The 22,444-nt window shown below is 37.9% G+C and overlaps 3 protein-coding genes and 2 long non-coding RNA genes across 5 annotated transcripts; all 5 read right to left on the bottom strand.

The window, feature by feature from the left end:
• Positions 1–8,362: 8,362 nt before the first annotated feature.
• LOC123666222 lies at positions 8,363–8,649 on the bottom strand. The gene is made up of 2 exons (XR_006745177.1): positions 8,519–8,649; positions 8,363–8,410 (listed from the first exon to the last, which is right to left on the bottom strand). It is a non-coding gene; the product is annotated as an uncharacterized LOC123666222 (long non-coding RNA).
• Positions 8,650–8,936: 287 nt separating this feature from the next.
• On the bottom strand, positions 8,937–9,413 carry LOC123665911 (MFS-type transporter clz9-like). Its single transcript, XM_045600139.1, has one exon. The coding sequence runs from the start codon at positions 9,411–9,413 to the stop codon at positions 8,937–8,939; it is 477 nt and encodes a 158-aa protein (XP_045456095.1).
• Positions 9,414–15,160: 5,747 nt separating this feature from the next.
• Positions 15,161–17,681, bottom strand: LOC123666213. The gene is made up of 2 exons (XM_045600407.1): positions 17,366–17,681; positions 15,161–17,102 (listed from the first exon to the last, which is right to left on the bottom strand). Exons 1-2 carry the CDS (start codon positions 17,498–17,500, stop codon positions 15,177–15,179), a joined length of 2,061 nt encoding a protein of 686 aa, XP_045456363.1. The 5' UTR covers positions 17,501–17,681; the 3' UTR covers positions 15,161–15,176.
• Positions 17,682–19,996: 2,315 nt separating this feature from the next.
• On the bottom strand, positions 19,997–20,808 carry LOC123665909 (piggyBac transposable element-derived protein 4-like). Its single transcript, XM_045600137.1, has one exon. The coding sequence runs from the start codon at positions 20,738–20,740 to the stop codon at positions 19,997–19,999; it is 744 nt and encodes a 247-aa protein (XP_045456093.1). The 5' UTR covers positions 20,741–20,808.
• A 918-nt stretch (positions 20,809–21,726) lies between these two features.
• LOC123666221 lies at positions 21,727–22,241 on the bottom strand. The gene is made up of 3 exons (XR_006745176.1): positions 22,213–22,241; positions 21,881–21,961; positions 21,727–21,802 (listed from the first exon to the last, which is right to left on the bottom strand). It is a non-coding gene; the product is annotated as an uncharacterized LOC123666221 (long non-coding RNA).
• Positions 22,242–22,444: the final 203 nt, after the last annotated feature.

The following is a 22,444-nucleotide window of genomic DNA, read 5'->3' as shown; positions in this document are numbered from 1 at the left end:
CACTCATCCAAAAGTACATTGAGTATATCAACTCCTCTGGTTTGACCTTTCAATGAACACATTCCTAATAACTCTTCTAAGACTTCAAAATCTTGAGTAACACCTCGTATGAATAGGAGAAGTTGAGCTGTGGAACTAATATCAGTGGATTCGTCGACTGCTAATGAAAAAAATTCAATGATCTTAGTTTTTTCATTTAATTGTTCCGCAATATTATCTGACAAAGACATAATTCGTCTTTGGATAGTCATACGATTCAGTTGAATTTTCTCAAACTTTTTTGCTGCTTCTGGGCACATTTTCTTAGCGGCAATTTCTATGCATTCTTTTACAAAATCCTCATCATTGAAGGGGCGACTTCGCTTTGCTTATCATTCGAGAAATTTCATAACTAACTTCTGTAGCTGTTTCTGAATCTTGAATGGGTTTTGTAAACATAGCTTGCTGACCAATAAGCTCCCGTTTTAAAGATAACATTTTTTGCTTTCTTAATTCGCCTGTAAACTTGGTAAAAGTAGGATGCTGCGTTTCATAGTGCCTTTTTACATTATATTCCTTTGCAATCGCAACAGAATTTTTGCAAATTAAACAAACGACTTTGTTATGCGACCATACAAAAAAGTATTTCTCAGTCCAAATTTCTTGAAACTGCCGATTTTCATCTTTAACCTTACGTTTTTTACTAGGTCCTGGCTTGTCCATGTTGCGTTCTAATCCTGGCTAGGATTAACACAGCACCTAAAAACAATTACAGTACCTACTTAAATTACCCATCCTTTTTTAAATTACCAAAAATAATTGATTAAATAGGTAGGGAAACACTTATTAATATCAGAGTTTTACTTACGATTTCACAACACAATTGTACACCGGCTAGCCGAGTTAAAAATTAAAATCTACACTAGAACTATTGACACTTCACTCAAATTAAAACCGAACTGTCGGTCGCTGCGGTTAGCGTGGCTTTTATACCGCGCGTATAGAGTCGAAAACTGTCTGGAGAAATCTCGAAACCGACTCTGGAAGCTTCGTGTATCTACCTACGCGAGCAATCAGCGAAATTCGGGACTATTGCTATCTCGCTTGCTCTAACAATGCACGGCGCACCGATAAGCACACTTAAGAGCGCGCGCGCGAGATTCAAATTACTTTTATCGAATGTACGAGAGTTTTATTTTTGCTGTCGGCGGGCCACCAGTATTCGACCGGCGGGCCGCATGCGGCCCGCGGGCCGCGGTCTGTGCATCCCTGCTTTAGAGGGAGCTGATCCTGCATAACATTTTATAAGCCATTGCTGTGCTTCAACGGTATTTTTTCCCATTAAAAAACAATGTTTTATCAACACGCGAAACTCGTTTTTTTCCATTGTATCGAAATTACAACCGTAGCGTCACTTAAATGTTTCAAAATCAATAATTTTATTGTTCCATTTTTAAAAATTTGACACCTATTCTTGTATTGATAGCCAGTACTTTTTAAAAATCAAAAGAGTTTTTAATATATGCGCCATTTCCAGGTTAGTCTCGGGACTTATTGAACGATCTAGTAACTATTAAACCGAAATTGAGTAAATAATATCGGTTACGGTACGGTTAGACGTTATAAGCGACGTCGTTATAAATGAATTATACTGTATGCGGCACTTGTTTGTTAGATATTCTGTTTCTGAAGATCTTGAAGTCGCGCTTGAATCTGCCGTTTATAGTTTCGACGACCTATCGCACCATTGTATAGTACCCGGCAATAAATATTGCACATCGACCTTTGGAAAGAGACAATCGGCTAATTTCGGCTTCGTAGAGCGTTATCTCTGTCACACGAAATACAAACAGTCCGGTATCTATTAGGAGCTGTTAAAAAAATTATGAGTTGCTTCTTTTGATATTTTTTTTTATTCTTTGTATGTATTAAATACACCATTTTTTCTTTAAGTGTTGGCTTTAGGCTGGGGTAAAATAAAAAAAAAAATGTTCACATTATGTTTAAAAATTACAGCTGTCATGTATATAATAATAATAATAATTCTAATTCTCTATTACTTCCATTTCACTATCTGTGCTCTCAAAGAGGTCTATATCACTGTCACTATCAGCCGTATTTATCACTAGTCTATCAGTGTAATTGTCTAAACAGTGTTGAATGCTTCTATATTCATTCTCACATTTGATTGCATGATTGCAAACCTTTTTCCACTCTTCAGCCCCAATCATGTTTACTTTTTCAGTCAATAATGTTTTTACTGTAGTTAAATTCATACCCACATTTCTAGAGGCTACATAGCCTTTCAGTTGAGACCATATATTTTCAATTGGATTGAATTCCGGATGATATGGTGGCAATCGCAACACAGTGTGCCCATGTTCGGAAAGTATTTTGTCCACGGAAAACTCTGTATACCTCTCCTTGTGCTGACATATAATAGCGTAAATCTGGGCTTTTGTTAATTTTGGATCAACTGGAATTTCGTGTCTGTTTAATCAGTTGATCATTTCCTGTTTTATGGTGTTTGAGTGGGGGGGGGGGTCTTTCAACATATTTGTTGTGATAAGGTGCGTTGTCGATAACTAGAACAGAATCTCTGGGTATATTTGGAATTAATTGATTAACCAACCATTTTTCGTAGTTATCATTATTCATTTCATTGTGATAGTCACCTGTAGTGTCCGTGGATTTATACGTTAAAAAGGCACCGGGTGGAACGCCTTTTTCATTTCCCGCATGAACTAATATCAAACGTTGACCTTTTGAAATTGGCTTTTTTACTCCTTTTTCTTATCATCACTCCAAGATTTCCCTTTATTATGGGATGTAAAGGGTGTACCTTGGCAGATTTACGATTTGTAAATGAAACAAATATATGTTAGATGTGAAAAATTATTATGTATTGTATACAAAATCAACCGTTACACATGCGGATTTTATTTTTTAAAGATTATGCCGTCTAAATGTTTTCCATCGCGGCGTACACATTCACGGAATCTCTCGACACAGTTCCGAGCGACGCGTTGCAATAGTGATTGGGGAATAGCGTTCACTTCTCGAACGATATTTTCTTTTAATTCCGATATGTTTGTTGGGTTGCTATCGTAGACTTTTGCCTTAAGATACCCCCAAAGAAAAAAGTCCATCGGGGTTAAATCTGGCGATCTGGGTGGCCACACGATGTCACCATATCGACTAATCAGTTTTCTAGGGAACTGTTCACGGAGTAGGGTCATGGTGGCTCTCGCTGTGTGAGGTGTGGCGCCATCTTGTTGAAACCACGTGTGTGAACTATACGATTGGTATTCTCGAAGTCTCGGTAAAAAATATTCGTTAATCATGCGGCGGTAAGCATCACCATCAACAGTTACAGTTGCTCCACGGGAATTTTCAAAGAAAAACGGCCCAATTATTCCGTTCGTCGATAAAGAGGCCCAAACAGTGACTTTCGGGCTGTGCAGAGCTTGTTGGTGCTTTAATCGCGGGTTTTGTCCTCTTTGTGCCCAGTACCGGCAGTTTTGCTTATTGACAAAGCCATTTAAATGGAAATGTGCTTCGTCACTGAACCAAATGGTGTTTACAGTTTGAAATCGGCTTAGCATGTTTTCACAGAACTCCTTACGCATTATGAAGTCACTTGGTTTAAGAGCCTGCACCAATTGGACCTTGAATGGGTGAAGTTTCATATCCTTACTTAAAATTCTCTGCACGGTCGTTTTTGGCAGTGCCAAAGACGATGCTCTCTTGCGCACGGACTGACGCGGATTTTGCAACACGCTGTTTTCAACTCGTTGAATGTTTTCTTCGGTTCTTGCCGTTCGACTAGGGCCCGGCCGTGGGTTGTTTACGGTTGAACCTGTTGCTCGGAACTTCTGCACCCATGTTCTAATTAAATTTACACTGGGTCCGTCACTTAAACGTCGAATATCGAAACGCGCACAAAATTGTCGACGAGCAATGGTACACGAATCGTTGCTCTTAAAGTACGCTTCTACTGCGAACGCGCGTTGCTCACTGGTCCACTGTGACATCGTGACTAAACAATCCGCACGAATGCCGCGTCGAACGCTGCCCCTCCCCCGTTCCCTCGTGTAACGGTTTTAAAAATATTTAAATTTTAAGTTGTAAAACTGCCACGGTCCACCCGTTATGTATGTAGGACTCATCCATGTAGACGATATTTTTTCCTGATTCGCGATATTCGCGTATTTTATCAAGGTATTCAATTCGTTTAAGACTTACATTGTGCTTTTCCATTAGAACTTTTCGATTATCTTCCATTTTAGTAAACCGAAATCCCATCTCATGAAGTATTTTTCTCAACGTCTTTTCAGACCCATTGTAATTAATAGCTTCAGATAATTTAGCTTTTAATGATTTTATTGTTGGCAGTTCATTCAATCGTAAGTGAAAATCATACACCATTCGAACAACATCATAATCAAAATCGTCCATATCCAAACGAAATTGCTTTTTTGGTCTCCCTTTTTTTGGAGTGCTGAAATTAATTTCAGTAGTTAGTCATAAATAAAACTCATTCATTCCTTTGGTACGATTTTTATTTCCAAAAAAAATAGGAGCGAAACATCTCATCCACTAAAATATCGTTGTACAATGTGTTCCCTGTAAAAATGCTCGTAAAACTGTGCATTGAACATCCCCGAAACTTATATAGCAAATACATTAAGCAATATTCGCCACAAACTGAAGTCCACTCATTCTGAATCATATCAACATTCCAGTCCCATCTTTTACAATTCCGTTTTAAAAACTCTATACTCGACGCGGCCAACCTTGATCCCTATGACACTGACAGCTAATGTCACCATATAACATCGTAGTCGCGTCACCATTAAATTGGGATCATATTGGGGGCGTCTAAAAATGCCATTTATAAAATTTACGTAGCTTTATACCATTAGTAATGATATTCCGTTGATATTTTCAACAATTCTTAACATTTACAAGAAGTTATCGCAATCTGAATTTATGTTTACGTCCTGCAAAACTTACGTCGTGTGACGTTTATCGACTAGGGCGGCAAGTATCGATAAAAAAATGTCGGTAATGGAAACGAATGCACATTTTTTTTTCATACTCACATTTTAGTTCATATATTATGGAATGGAACAGAATATTACGATCATACCATTCATACATACACACATGATTATATTATACCCAAGAAAATTAAAAAATAACAGCTATAGGACAAAAAGAAATTAAACAAAATCTGTTTAACAATTATTTATTTACATACACAGGGTCAAGGGTGTAACAAAAGTAAGTGATAATACTTTAGGGTTTGCATGTGTTCCTTATATAGTTTACAGTGAAAGTACTCAGCGCTGAAAGCGAAAAAAATTTTTTTTTTGTGATTTGTATGGGCAAGCGCCACATGAGCTTCCCCATGCATATCACAAAAAATTTTTTTTTGCTTTTAGCGCTGTTACTTTGCCAGTGAACTCTATATAAGGGACACTACACACCCTAAAGTATTATCACTTACTTATGTTACACTCTGTATTTTATTCTGAATCTGATAATGACATGAGTGTTTGCGTCTCAGACTCGGAATCTGAACTGCAACTGCTGTCACCTACATTTATCAATAATGGTTAATCTTCAAGAGTGTCGTATCGCACATCTCGATCCCAATCATCGTAAAAGCCCCGCAAGTTAATATTGCGATGGAACCTTGTCACAATAACAGCTGCGTGACGTCATCCGTCACACAAAAGTACAGATAGAAAAAAGCACCATAAATGATTAGTTTTGTTATAAAAAAACAATGATTACACTCATAAGTACATAAAAATTATATTGTTGATGTGTAAATATGAAAATATTTCTTAATTAATGATACATCCGACCTGGAGTATATTGAAAACGAGTGGAAGCGTGATCTCAGGTACGAACGGGACGAACAATTGTCTGCAGTACGCAGAGCTAACACTCAATGTCTTAAATAAAAATCCTACCTTAGTTTCACTGAATACTGTTCGGTGAAGCCTCGCCAGGTATAACTTAATTAACATCAAACTATAATTGGCCAATCATTACGTCTAATGCTAATCAATTATACTTAACTGAAGTGGCGGGCTGAAGCAGGAACCAGCAATCAAAATGGCCGTTGTTCGGCGTAGTTCCCTCACGTTTTTCACAATAATTCAACAAGGAATACAAGGAATACAATTTGCTATTAACAATTAAATTACTTCAAACAACAAAGGATGGTTCGATCAACAAAAGGCGATAATTTTTCGCGAGAACGAACAAGTACAAACAAAAGCGTAACTTTTATACGGAGACCGGAAAAACGATGCAAATTTTTAAATTCAAAAGGTGACGAATGACAGCTCATAGATAAAAACCATTTCGTAAACTATACTAACTGTCATAGATAATATAATAGTTTAGTGTTGCTACATTTGGTTCATAACATTAATGTCTGGGTTATGTGGTAAATAATTATCATTACACAGTATAAAACAAAGTCACTTCCTGCGTCTATCTGTCCGTCCAGTATGCTTATATAATATAACCCCGGGCGCAGCCGGGGCGGGCCGCTAGTAAATTATAAATAAAACCAGGTTGGCATGTAAAAAATGTATGTTTATTTAAAATCTTAGCCTATTTCTTCAATCCCACTCATATTGTCTTCCGAATCAGAACTACTTTCTATATCAGTTGTTTCAGATTCACTGTCGTCTGCCGAATTTATGATAAATAACTCATCAGTTATTCTATCTTTCTGCCAATATTCCTCTTCGAGTCTTTTCACGTGGTTTACTATCTTTCGCCACTCATCTGGAGTTATTGATGCCAACGCCTCCAACGTCACAGATTCGATTCGACTCTCTAACTGCTCCACATTCTTTTCTGACACCCTCATTTTGACTAGGTTCCGATGTACTCAATAAGGTTGAGGTCGCAGTTGTACGGCGGCAATCTTACGACCTCATGGCCATTGTCAGCTAATAACTTGTCAATTTTATAATTTTTCGGTGGTTTGTGCTGTTTAATTAATATAGTTCTGGTTTTGTACTCTCGCTGGGAAATTCGATGTTGTGAGCTTGTAGCCACTCAACCATCACCTGCTTTCTATTATTCATGTTTGGTGGCTTATTTTCTTCCTTACTGTGATAAGGGGCGTAATTATGGATTTGCGGGGTATATTGGGAAGTAATTTTTCTGTAAGCCACTTTGTAAAATTGTCCGCATTCATTTGGTCGTGATAATCTTCCGTTTTGGTGTCTGCCTTAAACATTAAAAGGGCATTGTCAACAAAGCCAGTTTCGCTTCCCGCGTGAACAATTATCCATCGGCGGCCGGGGCTGTCGTTCCGTCTCACTCCTACATCGGTTGCTGTTTGCCAACATTTTTTTACAGTGTAGTGCGCGTGTATCCACGTTTCGTCGAGATAAATAACGGGTCTTTTGTTAGCGCCAAGCGAGTCATTTTGTTTTATACGGCGTAAATATTTAGCCCTCCACGCTTGTATTTGGGGTCTTTCAATTAGAGCCAGTCTTTTTTGGTAACAGCGTTTAAATTGGTAGCATAAATCACTTAATTATTTTTCTTAATGTAGTTTTTCACTACTAGTATAATTAAGGTCTACTTTTGCAGCCGCCAAGATTTTGGGCATTGTAGGAATTTCTTTTCTCACCGTATACATTGAATGAATGATATTTCTTAATGCTGTTAGTGAAAATACGTCGAAATATTCCTTCCTTTGCCTTTTTGCTTTGGTAGGAGTTCTCATTTTGCTGCCACTTGCTGTTGCTGACTCATGCTCTCGTCGTAATTTCGTCACAGTATTTTTTGCAACGCCTGTGGCACAAGCCACCCGTTCCGTGACTTTGGTAGAATTTTGCAAAATATTCAAAATGTGTATTACTAGATGCTTCGACATTAAAATGTCCTCAGTAGTGTCCGAAGCATTTTTTAAGGCACGGTTTATATTTTGGATAACCAACTTAGAGTCCTCTTTCTCTTTTACAAAATAATTGTTCACTTTAATTATCATTTCACAAGCACGACTGTTAATTAATTTCTTACTCATTTTAAAGGGTAACAGGTAACAAAACTAAACAACAACACTCAACAATAAAACTCAACAATAAAACTCACCAATAAAACTCAACAATAAAACTTGGATAACACAAACAAAAAGCAGTAGGGAGCGTAAGCACGTAAGCGCGGGCTGACCTTGCGAACGGTACTGACGGTGCACGTCGGCGTCGACTACGTCACCAAGATGGCGACAAAACAAGATGGGACTTGCGGGGCTTGTAGCAAAGTTTTTTGGTCTTTTCTACGACTTTCCTCCAATTATCCGGAGTCACTTCACTACAACCTTTTTCTAATAATGTCATCATTTTATTGGCTGTAAATGGCGGAGTGGTGTTAAGCCTGGCTGCACAACCTGCAACAATATTTATTTTGAGTATGATGCAAAGTAAAAGAGTGAGATTGAAGTAAAAGTACATATGTAATTTTTACATAAAAGTTAAAATAAATACAAATTACTCACCTTTGATTTGCGCCCATATCATCTCAATGGCATTATATTGGCAGTGGTATGGCGGTAACCGAATCACTGTGTGACCTTTAGATTTTGCCCTTTCATCCAAAAAATATGTCCGCTTTGTTTGGAGTTTTTGTAAGTTTAATAATCTGACCAACTCTTTTTTTTTACGGTTGACTGTCAGCCTCCACACCAATGCGTTGCAGCCACTCTAGTATTTCACCTTTATTACTGTTGCTGGTGGGTGGTTTGTTTACTTGTACGGAATGGTATGGGGCGTTGTCCATCAAAATATGGTGGGGCTCATGCAGATTATCCAAAAGTTTTATGAACCATTGCTTAAAATTTTCAAAATACATCTCTTCGTGATAATCTGTAGTTTTGACTGATTTGAAGGCCCACAAGCAATTACGCACAAAAACCTTTAGCTGTACCAGCGTGGCCACTGGCAAATGGTCATAACTTTCCCAGCATTTGAGCGCATCCAATTATCACAAGCTGTATTAATTGCTTTCTTTAGAGGCCCAAAGATAGCACGATCCATTGGTTGTAGCTTGTGGGTGCAATGTGGAGGGAATGTAAGCAAAATTATGCCGTTGTCTCTGCAGAATTCAATATTTTTTAAGGCCATGTGGGAAGAATGATTATCCAAGAGCAACAGGGCTCTTTGCTCTTTTGATGGCCTAACATGATTTTTGAAATGTTCAAGGAAGAAGTAAAAATCATCCTCCTTTATCCATCCAGATCCATTAGCTGTTCCTACTGAACCAACTGGGCCATCACGAATGAAATGTTCTTGGAATCTTTTTCGTGGAAATATAATCATAGGCGGTATGTAATTACCAACAGCGTTTCCAGCCAAAGCCAATGTCACTAAGGTTCCCCTTTCCGCCGATGTCATTGCACTGACCTGTTTTTCTCCACGTCGCGCTATTATCCTATCAGGTTTCTAAACAGTAGTAATTCCCGTCTCATCGACGTTCCAAATATCTTTTGCGTTAAGTTTATATTTGTTTAAGCCACATTTGTTTTATTAAAGCTCGTGGCGCAAGCTATGCGTGTGGCAATCTTAAAGACAAATCAGGATGTCGTTGCATATACGCCAAACTTCTTGTCTCCTTTGTTGTAAGCCCGAAGTTAGTTGCTGCACATGTCAACAAATACTCACATAATATATTTTCTTCTTCTTTTGTAAAAACCGTTTGGTTAACATAACCAACAGATTGAGGTTCGCTTGTTAAATTAGCTTCATATGATTTTTTCTTCTTAATATATCTTTGCAAGGACATATAGTTAAGATTGTAAGAAGTTGCCGCATCCCTAAGACTTACCTCTCAATGTGACTTCTTCAAAGGCTAATTCATAAATTTCGACACTACTCATACCCCTATCAGTCTTTCGTTTGTATTTATTTGGCATTCTGAAACGAAAAAATAACAATTTACTATTTAATATTACACCACAGAGTAAATAACTATAGCCAAACATAACAAACCATAACAAATACTAACAATAGTAGGAGAGTTGTGACATGCTGTCACAACTCGCCTAGGTGTGGAAAACCGTGAGTAGGTTATAATAATAATTTCTAATTCCATAATAAGATGTCAATACAAAAAATAATAATACTACACTAGAAACTTTAAAGACCAAAGCATATGAAAAAAAAAATCGTAACAATGCAAACATAATACGTAACGATATATATGCAATCAAAATTTTGATAAAAAACTTACTTTTTGCACTTTTTTGTGTACGAACGTTGTACACTCACAACCGCTTCCCGTAAACTGTTTTTGCATACTGCGTCATATAGTGAGTCTCGGAAACAACAAACATACGCTGTTGCGAGGTTGCTGGCAGTTCTCAGTTCCGAAAAATCGACTGTGTCACAACTATCCTCTGTCACAATTCCCCTTGGTCTCCCCTAATTAGCGAAAAAAAATTTAAGGACAATGCTCATGAAGTATGAGAATAAAACCCAGGCCCGGCGCAAAAGAAATGTATCTCAAAATATAGGTAAAAATAAGTAATTAAATATTACATAGGGGGCATCATCGAAATCAGTGGCTATATGTGTGAAATTGCTATTCGAATTTTAACATCTGCGCCACATTGCTACTCGAGATTTTAGAGGTAGCATAATGTATTAGTAAAAGGAACAGTAAACAGATACAGTTGTGGTTTAAGAGTGTATATAATGACATTTTTATGGCAATTTCTCTACTATCCCAACTACTTTTACAAGATAATAGGATGATAGAACTAAAAACACGATATGAATGTACTTGTCATTTTAATAATTACGCTTAAAACTCATCGATTCTCTATGTCTAACACGATATGATCCAAAAATGATGCGGGATGCGCGAACTGCTCCTCATGTCTAGCCCACCCTAAGTAATATAAAACGCTCATGACGTGGGCGCAACAGTCCAATGTTCTCCTCCCATGAATACAGGAGCAGTAATATCCTGATATGCCATTCCAGCCATTTTCCCTTTTATAAAGAATGTAGGTGTAATAGATCTTGCTTCTTACGTGCCTCGATTGTATGCGACATCTTATTAAGACACAGTTTTAATCATTAATATGTATTAACTCGGGATGACGAAAAACTTCAAGTTCATAAACACCTGTTTGCGTGATATGCTCACTGCAATAAGAGCGGGCGATTTTCAAGTGATACGTGCCCACAGCAATCAAAATCAAATCTTCATGTGTTAGTCTTGGGAAGTCTGCCAATTCAGAAAAATCGGCATGCATTCGTATAAACGCCACCCTTTGTCGATTTAAGTTGTGTTCAAGCACATAATCACATAAATGATTGGGATTATTTACATTATTTATTATATCAGTGAATTGGTTTGTGTACCTACTGTCCTCGTAGGGCTCTTGAAAACAGTTGATGATGGCTGCGGCTATCTTAAAATCCTTCATGGTGTTTGGTAAAGTGCGATTAAATACTTTGTGTCTAAATATTTTAAAGTCGCGCTTGAATCGACCGTTAATTGTCTCTAAGACCCATCTGCATAATGTGACTTTTCTTGATTAATTTGCCTGATCAGTTGTCAGCTGACTTTCACCACGTGTTACAGACAGGGCTACATGTTCAACATAGCCATATGACTCTAGAAGAGGAATACTATCATGAAATCCTCTGTCCAATATGAAGACGTCACCTTCTTCCAAAAAATAATTAATCGGGGCCTCTTCCATAAGACCGTCGTGGTTTTGTAAAATCTGTTGCATTATTGATGCATCAGAGGTTGTTGCATCGTATGGTCCTGTAACGTCTATAATGTATCCGTCCCCACATACTATCATAAACGGTTTTATCAAGTTTTGATATTTATGCAAGCTGTAACTGTTTCTTTGAAAGAGGAAGTTCGAGCTCTCCTGGATAAAAATGTATGAACCATCACATATTAAAATAGCTTTAGGTGTTTCACCACTCCCAAAAATATGATTTGGTAAAACTCTTATTTCGTTCGATGACTTCGCTCCGTGTAATGTGATCGAGTCCTAAATGCAGGGGAACAAAATCATTGAACAGATATCTTCTTGTTAAATTGATTTTTCTTTCAATAGTTTGTCTTGACTTGTTAAAAACTGTACTCAGACGTATGCTCGGTTCACCAGTCCTTATTTTGCTAAGATAAATACCTAATTCTTTACGTGGTGTATTTGAACCTCTACGCAGGCTCGGTACTTGATCAAGCAGTTCATTGAACTGATTGTGATTTAAACCAGTCCAGAAATGAAGATCTTCCACTGTTATTTCGTCAATACTTTCAAAATCTATTAGAGTTCTTTGTTCTAGTGCCTGAACATACATATTTCTAATATCTAGATAATTGTCAGCACTGAAATCGAAATGACGCCGTGTCACTGTATTAGATATGTCTTCCAAAGATATGTTAGTCAAATGATTTTGACATATCCGTGCAAGTGGGGGTAAGCAAGTCATAATAACTCATAAGATATAGCTTAATGTTGTTGGGCATTTGGCGGAGTTGCAAGTTATTGCAATCATCTATCATACAACGCCGTGATGTATTTGCTACCCTACTAATGCTGCGTCCCCAGTAGGCAGTGAGCCGCAAATTTGCAGCGAACTGAAATTTGAGTTAGCTGCAGACTCAAATCAATTTTCGTGCGTTGCAAGCAAACTGTTAAGAGTTAGCCGCTTATTTAGCCGACCGACTGAATTATCACTTTACTTTTGTTGTATGAAGGGAGTGGTTGTGTTGGTCACGATGGATATTTTTGAAGTAATTGGTATCTTAGAAGCGCTGAAAGAGGATAAAAGGAAGCATTGGGTTCACCCATTATACAAGAAAAGGTTGAGCATCGAACAATTTCACACTCTTTACCCAGAACTAAGGAAACATTGAAATCTATAACCCAGTATATAGCTAAAAATAATATCACAAGAGATACATTATGTCCCGAAGAACGGCTTTACTATAACTTTGAGGTAAGTAAATAATTAACGCTTTAGGATTTTAAAAAAATATGTTATTTTTATTTTAATACAGTCACTGTCGCATTTATAGTTTTTAATTTAACAATCACTTTTCAAAATTACTGTATTATCAAATTGAATTAGGAACAAATATGGTAACATTAAGTTGGTAACGAGTCATTCCTCATCTTCAATGTGGTTTGAATCGCCTCGCAATATTGCTTCTATGTCTTCTACTTCCGCTAAAGAACCTGTAGAACTATGTGATGGACTGTTTCGAGGGTAGTTTTGCACATGTGGTGTACTGCTGCTTCCACTCGCATAGTCATACTGATGTGGGTACTGGTAGGCATTCGTCCATCCAGTTTGAATCATACCACCGTCATAATTATTATGTACACTATATTTTATATTTTTAATAATTTTCATCACTTCGAACCGAAATTCAAAATTCTGTGTTGGGGACATTGTCTTTATTTCCGGTAAAATATTTAGTAGAAAGTTCATATCTGGGTCGTTTTCTCTTTTTTTCCATCGAGTTAATTAGTGCTTCTTGAAACACAGTCATCTTTTTTGGTCTACTGACATTAACTACCGAGTCAGTAGAATCATTTTCATCTAAAATAGCGCTACGGTCGCTAGACGTCTCGGCGCTAATATTGCCAGATGTCTGGTTGCTAGCTCTAGAAACATTTAAAAAGTGTAACATGTCCAAGTATGGTGTCTTATAGCTGATGTAGTGAGGAGTAACTTAGATGACTTCTATTTTAAGGAATTTATTTATTTTATAACTACCGTACTGTGAGAACTGAACAAAATTCCATGAAGACAGTCGCGGGCACAGCTAGTGTTCTAAGTGTGCTGTCTTGATGATCCTGTAAAACATATTTTTTTATATAAAAAGTTGACTCGGGTGTATAATTAAAGTTATAATTAGAATGTACATTTAGTCTTAAATTTAGATGTATAATATTATTATTAATATTTATTTCAAAAATATATGTTCATACCTGAGATATGGTTAGAATATCGTCTCTTATTTCCCAAATTAACTGCACCATGGCCTCCAGTGCCGATGCAAGACGTTTCTCAGCAGCAATGCGCTTTTCTTCTAAATTATATGTCCAGCGTGGCACTCGCTCATCTCTACGCACATACGGCAATTTGACCCATTTAGGCGGTCAAAAATCAGAGATGTAAAAAAAAGTGTATATTTGTTAATTAAGGTCCCCGACTAGACTACCTATTTATCTACTAAGTAATTATACCTAGAAATGAAAGACCATTGAAAATAAAATTCATTATTAATATATTTTACTTCAAGTATGTACATAATTAAATATTATACATATTGATGACATAATTATTCGATCAATATAAACTAAGCAGATGCGTAATAATTAATTACTGTTAATTTCGTCGTTATCATGAACCTCTTCTTCATCCCCATCCCCATCATCATCATCATCAGCTGGTTCTATGAGAGATACATCTAACATTTCCAACACCTCTACAGGAAAAGGTTTCCGTGTCCTATTATGGTTTCTTCTCTTAGACGCTATGATCGGATCTGATGCTATTAGCATCCAGTGCACAATGTCTGTGTTACTGCCGCACTCAGAAAAGTTCATTAAATTAGTCCTAATTGGTACTTAACCTCTGACGCCCTAGACCTTTTGACCGCGAACACCTGTCAAGCCCCGCGCGCGGCGCGCGAATTCGCGTCGTGCGAGTTACATCAGAAAAAACGTTCCTGTTCTTTTATTTGTTTACCGATTCTGATTTTGTTTTTTGATTCTGAATCTGGAATAAAGGTCATTGGGCACTTATTATGAAAAATCTACCCACGACCTACAGAAACAAAATTGGTGTGTATGTTTAGATAAATATCCCTAGTTTACGAAAATATATGTCGCATCATTGTAGAGTATGGGAATCAGCCCAAAAATTAAAAAATAAAGTCTTAAGTTACGATTATATCCTCTAGTGATAAGACATTGTTCGACTATTTATTTGCATTGATTGGGTGTCATGATTACACGCTGGAACACCTGAACTCGTCGTGTTCGTCTGCTGGCTCTAATAATACAAGTCTGTTGGACACCTAAATGATAAAAACTTATTCTCCTTCACTAATACAATGGGAATAATCTGATGTATTTTTAAAGGAAACAAATATATAGAATTATATCATTTTTATTCAACATGATCAATGTCAACAGGAACGATAGTGTCGTCCAAGAACCTTGCTGGCGTATCTATTTGTTCTTGGTGTCTGGCCCATGACAAAAAATACACCATGCTGGCTATATGTGCGCAGCATCCGATAGTTCGGCGGCCGTGGATACAAGAACAGTAATAATCTTCTATACTCTCTCTGCCCTCTGTTGTGGGGTTTACCAATATGTAGGTGTAATATTTTTTACTCCTGATGTGTCGGGACTGAATTCTACCGCGTATCAATGTTCTGTTATTTACCGATTCTTGGTGCCGGTAGAGTTCGACGATATATAGGCCATTTGGTCGTAACTGCTCATGGACATATGATCTGGCGATCCTGAGGTGATAGCTGCCCAGCGTAAATAGTGTCAAATCATCGTACGACAATTGTGGGAAATCGAACGCTGCATCACTGGCATCAATTGGAGTGAAAGCTACCCTTTGCATATTTAAATTGTGCTCACGCACATATTCCGCCAGCTCGTTCCTTCTATTAATATTTTCATTAATTATATTAATGAATTGCTCGGCGAAAATGCTATCCTCGTATGGTCGCCGAGTAGCATTGATGAGCGCTGCAGTAATTCGGAAATCCACCATCATGTTAGGCAAAGAAACATTGAAATAGGTGTGTCGAAAAATCTTAAAATCTTTTTTGAAACGACTGTTCATTGTCTCGACAACCCACCGGGTCATTGTTATGAGTCTAGACTTGTTTGCTTCTTCGGTTGTGAGTTGCTCTCCTCTGGATCTGGATGGTGGCATCTGAGGATTGTAACCAAATTCTTGTATAGAGGAGATTGAGTCCCGAAAGCCGCGGTCTAGTATGAAGACATCGTTAGGCCGTAAAAACCAATGCCAAGGCGAGTCTTCATGTTCCATTATGGTACGCATAATTGTTGCATCCGATGTTGTTGCTGCGTAAGGTCCTAACACATCTAAGATATAGCCATCTGTGCAAACTATCAGGAACGGTTTTACCAGGTTCCTGAATTTATGTAAGCTGTATGTAATTCTTTGAAACAAAAAATTGGAACTCTTTTGCACATATAGGTATGTGCCGTCAAGCACCAAAATGACTGTATTCTGGTCGCCTCCGAAAATATGAGATGGTATACAAAGATTTCGAGCAACCGCCTCTTCTCTAGTTATGTGATCTAAGCCTAGAAAATGCGGGACGAAATCTTGAGTTAAGCATTCTCTTGCTAATCTTATTTTTCTTTCTAACGTTCTTCTGGACATTTGGAATTTCGTAGCTAACCTTTCATCCGGTTCACCAGTCCTAATTTTTGTGAGGTATATACCTAAAGTCGCAGCAGGCCTATCAGTTCTGTTATGAAGAGATGGTGTTAGCTGAAGAATAGTGTTAAATTGATTTTTTGTTATTCCTGTCCAAAAATGTAGCTCATTATCATCAATTGAATTTATGTTTTCAAAATCAAGTTGGTTTCTCCGTTCCAAGCCCCATTTGTATAAATTCATCATATCAAGTACATGAGTGCCATTAAATTGATGCATTTGCCCCTGAGTAGTTAGTTCTTCCCAATCATTTCTTTGCAAATGTGAATGGCAAACACGAGCAAGAGGTGGTATATAAAAATTCATGGTATGCAATACATAGAATTTAACATACAATGGCAATATATGCGTAGGAATGTTTCTGCAGGTTTGAAATAGGCAACGTCTTGCTGTATTTGAAGCACGGGAATATCCCTGTACAGAAATGAAACCGGTGTTATCTTGTTGACCCTCATTTGGTTCCTCACCAGCATCTTCTGCTTGTTGACGTTGTTCGCCTTGAACTCGTTGAGGTGGCTCATTTTGCCTATGCTGACTTCTCAGAGTGGAATCCAATCTCACCCAGCAGGCATGGCATATAGACCGCGAACCATCAAAAGGAATCTGAAAAAAGAAAAAACGTGTAGGAATGTTATATTTTATTTTATTAGGTACCTAATAATTGACACTATGCTGAATATAATGCTGAACTTATACATTATACACAACATATAACATTTAATAAATCAATATCCTTAGGCATACACAGCGCCATGTAGTTTAAACTGTAGGTATAGATCACATACTTAAATATAATTATATATGTGTGTACGACATACGACACGTAAGGCAAGTAATCAAATAAATCGGACAAGGTACACTCTTACCTCACGTGGTGTTATTTCCTGTAATAATAACTCGACGTGATCTCGGAACTTTCCGAGAAAGTGCACTGTGAGAATATGTTTCCTTCGCCGCAACACAGAGCGGCTACACAAAACACAACTATTTTGTCTTTCCATATCAACGAAACCCAATCAAAATGCAAACTTAAAATCCAATAACACAGCAATTAATCGTTAAATATAGTTAAAACTCAAGAAACGCACAGATCGCAACGACACAAGACGAGGGACTGCGACTGCTCAGGTAGCGCGGGAATCGAGCACATGCGAAACCGGTTCTAACTTGTCTAACGTGCGAGTGAAACGGCTAATGCGGCTTGTATTAGCCGTTTCACTCGCACGTTATTCATTGCGCACCTTAAGTTTATGACGCAAACGTTTGTGTTATTTTTATTGATAACAATACTTAATTGATAGGTGCCTAACATTTTTAAACACATATCGTCGTTTTTAGACTTCTCCAGCGTTTAAAAAAAAAAAAAACCACACAGAATTAAATTTCGGCTAGCACTCATTAATTTACCAACAATTTGATATCTGTAGGAAATTTTTCGAAAACCGGGTCAGATTATGCCCAATGACCTTTCCAATATACATATATATAAATATAAAAGGATATTCTCATCTATAAACTTATAATATAGTAGAAAAGTGTAAGGTTGCACAAAAGTAGGCACAAAAGTGGAAAAATTGCTAAAGAAAAAGAACTGTTGTACATATTATGAAGATAAAGACTCATGTTTATAAATAAACATATATAAAACGATTGTGCATAATTGGTTTCGTCCCTTCGAAACAAATAAAAAAAGTTTAGCTCAATTGAAAATGTATCGACAGTACGAAAATTTTCGATCGATACCGCAGTCTTTGAAACCGCATTTCTTTATTCCGGATGAACATTTTTAGCTAAAAATGTGACAAATCTATAAAAAAACTATTGATATAAGATATCTGTAAAAGAAATACAAAAATATTTTGTATTTTTCTATATTTCCTTGAAAATGTCCAGCAAGGGTACGATATAACTATGTAAAAAGTTCGAACTTCGCTTTCACCTTGAAGCACATATGGAATATCGATATTATGATAAATAATAAATTCATGAGTTCTAATTTCAGTCTTCGATGTATTTTTACTCTCCTTTCATACAAAAAGTAGATAAAAATACGTTCGCAACTTAGGTCAATTCTAGTATGAGATTGTATGAGATCAATAGTGATGGGGTGTTAACTTCGTGATGTCGATAAAAATAATCATTTTATAAAAAATGATTTAGTGAACATTGAGCATGAATATAGTTATCGTGGAAATAAAATTTTATCGTCGTCATAATCTGAGCCTTCATCATCATCATCATCAGCAGTAACGCTTCAAAGCACGGGGTACTCTACATACTGAGATGAATTGACGATATTACGGGTCTGCGACGTTCGTCTGACATTTCAGAATGTGAATTGACAATATAACAAGAAATAGTGTAGTCTCAAATAGCTCCAGCAAACCAGTTCCTACTAGCAACCGTTCACGAGTTGACGCATGCATCAGCCACCTCCGAGCTCAACCATATTAGAGGGAACTCATCGACCCGACGCACGACAGCGCCACTAGTTTGAACATTTTCGTGAGCATGACCAAACCTCAAATCCACATATTATGATATTTTTAGACAAGATATTGAATTTTATATTCAAAGCTACAAACTACTAGCATTTCTGAATGTGAATTGACAATATAACAAGAAATAGTGTAGTCTCAAATAGCTCCAGCAGACCAGTTCCTACTAGCAACCGTTCACGAGTTGACGCATGCATCAGCCACCTCCGAGCTCAACCATATTAGAGGGAACTCAACGACCCGACGCACGACAGCGCCACTAGTTTGAACATTTTCGTGAGCATGACAAAACCTCAAATCCACATATTATGGTATTTTTAGACGAAATATTGAATTTTATATTCAAAGCTACAAACTACTAGCATTTCAGAAAGTGAATTGACAATATAACAAGAAATAGTGTAGTCTCAAATAGCTCCAGCAAACCAGTTCCTACTAGCAACCGTTCACGAGTTGACGCATGCATCAGCCACCTCCGAGCTCAACCATATTAGAGGGAACTCAACGACCCGACGCACGACAGGGCCACTTGTTTGAACATTTTCGTGAGCATGACAAAACCTCAAATCCACATATCATGATATTTTTTAGACAAGATATTGAATTTTATATTCAAAGCTACAAACTACTAGCATTTCAGAATGTGAATTGACAATATAACAAGAAATAGAGTTGTCTCAAAGAACTCGAGCAGACCCCTTAGCCACCCTTCATGTGTTAACGAATTCGGCCATTGAAAGCAAGTAGCACCAAAAATACTTCAAGTTTACTAGTATATCCTTCTTCCTACTATACTATACATACTATATACTATATTATATTACTATATAATATTATATTATTATATATAATAATATTATAAATGTGTAAGTTTGGATGTTTAGATGTTTGTTACTCAATTACGCAAAAACGGCTGAACGTATTTAGATGAAATTTTGCATACATGTACCTATTACGTGGAAAAGAACATAGGCTACCTTTTATCCCGATTTCCCAGGTTTAAAACCTATCCAGGTGGCTTTTCCTAAAACATTGATCAATGCATAGACCTACATCACACAACTTGCACTCGAATGTGACTTGTTTCGAGCAGACTATGCATCGTCGGCGGCTGGTCCTGCCATCAGCTCTTCGTTTGGTCACTGTTGATGGAAAATGCCACTCTGTGACGGGAGCACCGGATAAACCAGGATGTGTTCCAGGCCGACTTTGACGAGGGAAAGGGACCTTACTTAAATTGTCTTTTAAAATCTGTTCGACAAGTTCTAACCTAAAAACAATGTGTTCTACTTTCTTTCCCGTTGAAGCTGTAAAGCATATGCGAGCATTCAAAATGGACACATTAAGCAGATGCTTGAAAAGCTTCATAGTCCATTTCGAGCACCGCTTTCTTTCTATGAGGTATGCCTCTAGCATACCGTCTTTTAAATCCACCCCCCCCATATTTTTATTATAATCAAGCACTAATTGAGGCTTCCACTGAGCGGACCTAAATGCTTTTTCAGGACCTTGTGCTATCTGAGTACCATGATATGTGGAAATGAGTGACACTTTTTTCTTGTCGTGGTATGCCATCACAGTCATGTCCCCCGAATGTCTAGCCACAAATTGCCCAGCTTGCAATTTGCACTGCGTTATTAGAGGTGGCAAATGCTGGCGGTTTGGCCGTAAGGACCCCACAACATCAGTTTTATTCTTTTTTAGGAATCTGGTCAACAGAGGACTGTTGAACCAGTTATCCATAAAAAGCGTGTAGCCTTTGTTGAGGAGTGGGCGAACGAGAGAAAGAACAGTTGCTGTGCTCTTTAGCAATGACGCTCGTGTGTGGTGTTCTTGCCAGTATACACAAAGAAAGACCACAGATACCCACTAGCCGACTCGCAAAGTTCGAAGGTTTTGATTCCGAACTTTGCGGCCTTAGTTTTTATATACTGGCGGAAGGACAAGTTGCCTTTCCACAGCGTCAGGCTTTCGTCAATGCATATTTCTTGCCGTGGGACGTACGCTGACTGGAATTTACAATTAAGGTGGGAAATGACAGGTTCAAGAAGAAACAAAGGGGAAGATTCAGGAGTGCGCAGGGAGATATTATTAAAATGAAGACATGAGCACATGCGCTCATATCTTTGGCGGGAAAACATTAGGCGGAAGCAGTTCGTAGAAAGAAGGGGGTTAGTTGAAAAACAAGATTTTATAGAAGGCATCCGGATGATGCCAAGCATCATCCAGAAAGAAAACAAGACTAAAATTTCATTTTTGTTAGTATCGTACCAGTCTGGCCATTGTTTAGACGCAGCGTACCTATTTGTCTCCACGACAAGATGGCTTAAAATGGCGTCATCCCAATACTGGGAAAACGCCTCATACGCCGTGGTGCACACGTTTTTGGGCCCTGTTTCTTGGACAAGAAAGGGCTCCCTACGGCCCTCGAATGAATCCATAGGACTCCATTCGAAGTGTAGGGCCTCTTCTTCCCCAGAAAACAGGGCCGCATCTCCATCGCCGTCCTCCGTGTCAATAACGTCTTCATCCGCCATCTGCCTGGCCCGTCGGGAAATACCTTTACGCTGCCGGATGTCTCGTTTTTCTATTACGGCCTGCACCTGAAGCCGTAATTCTTCCGGGACATCCGCATCGGTAATGTAAATTTCCCTGATGGGGTCGCCAGGTCTCCAGCTCGGGACTGCATCGTCGGCCATCCTCCCATAACCGCCCACTCTTCCACCTCTACGGCTACCACGCCCACTTCCTCGTCTGCGTCCGCCACGACCCCTTCTCTGGCCAATTATGACCACTGGCAACTCACTGTAAACAAAAAATGTATATTTGTAGGAATAGTAGATTTCGAAGCCAACATTTGTCTGAATCAAAATATATACGTACGATGTCGGCGAAGCGACGGTGCCTCGCGAGGTGGAGGGTATAGGTGAGGCGTCGCGTCGCGGAGGGGAGGGGGAAGCAATTCTGTGAACAAACGATATAACAATCATATATAATAATGTTTTTTACAGAAACATAAAAATGGTTTTTTTTTATTGTAAAATAATCATAAATATACATACGTGAGTGGAGAAATAGCCCCAATTGGTAATTGCGGAGAAGAAGGCGGAGAAGACGGCCGGGAAGACCAATGATGGTATGGATAATTTATACCATATATGTATATGCAATCAGCAAAATGTGCATCAAAAATTTATAAAAAAGAATGTACTTACGTCGTCTGGTCGACTTCGAATAACGCCTCTCCACTGTCGGTATATAAATAAAATAAAATGATAATTATTTATTGTATTCCCGCAATATCGTACACCACCCCGGCATCACTCGTGGTACATATAACGCGCGGCTTTACTTATCAATAAATATTAAGTTTGTGTTGTGAAATAAAATAAATAAAATGTATGTTGAACATTCTCTTGTAAGCACAATGCTTGTAAACTACATGAA

This window comes from Melitaea cinxia, chromosome 25 (genome assembly GCF_905220565.1).
Source record: "Melitaea cinxia chromosome 25, ilMelCinx1.1, whole genome shotgun sequence".
NCBI lineage: Eukaryota > Metazoa > Arthropoda > Insecta > Lepidoptera > Nymphalidae > Melitaea > Melitaea cinxia.
This window is presented reverse-complemented; position numbering and strand designations above follow the sequence as displayed.

Coding starts and splice junctions, on each gene's coding strand:
- LOC123665911 (XM_045600139.1), bottom strand. CDS start 9,413: ATGACATCGGCGGAAAGGGGAACCTTAGTGACATTGGCTTTGGCTGGA.
- LOC123666213 (XM_045600407.1), bottom strand. CDS start 17,500: ATGGAAAGACAAAATAGTTGTGTTTTGTGTAGCCGCTCTGTGTTGCGG. Junction 17,103..17,365: donor AGGAAATAACACCACGTGAG/GTAAGAGTGTAC, acceptor TTCTTTTTTCAG/ATTCCTTTTGATGGTTCGCG.
- LOC123665909 (XM_045600137.1), bottom strand. CDS start 20,740: ATGGATAACTGGTTCAACAGTCCTCTGTTGACCAGATTCCTAAAAAAG.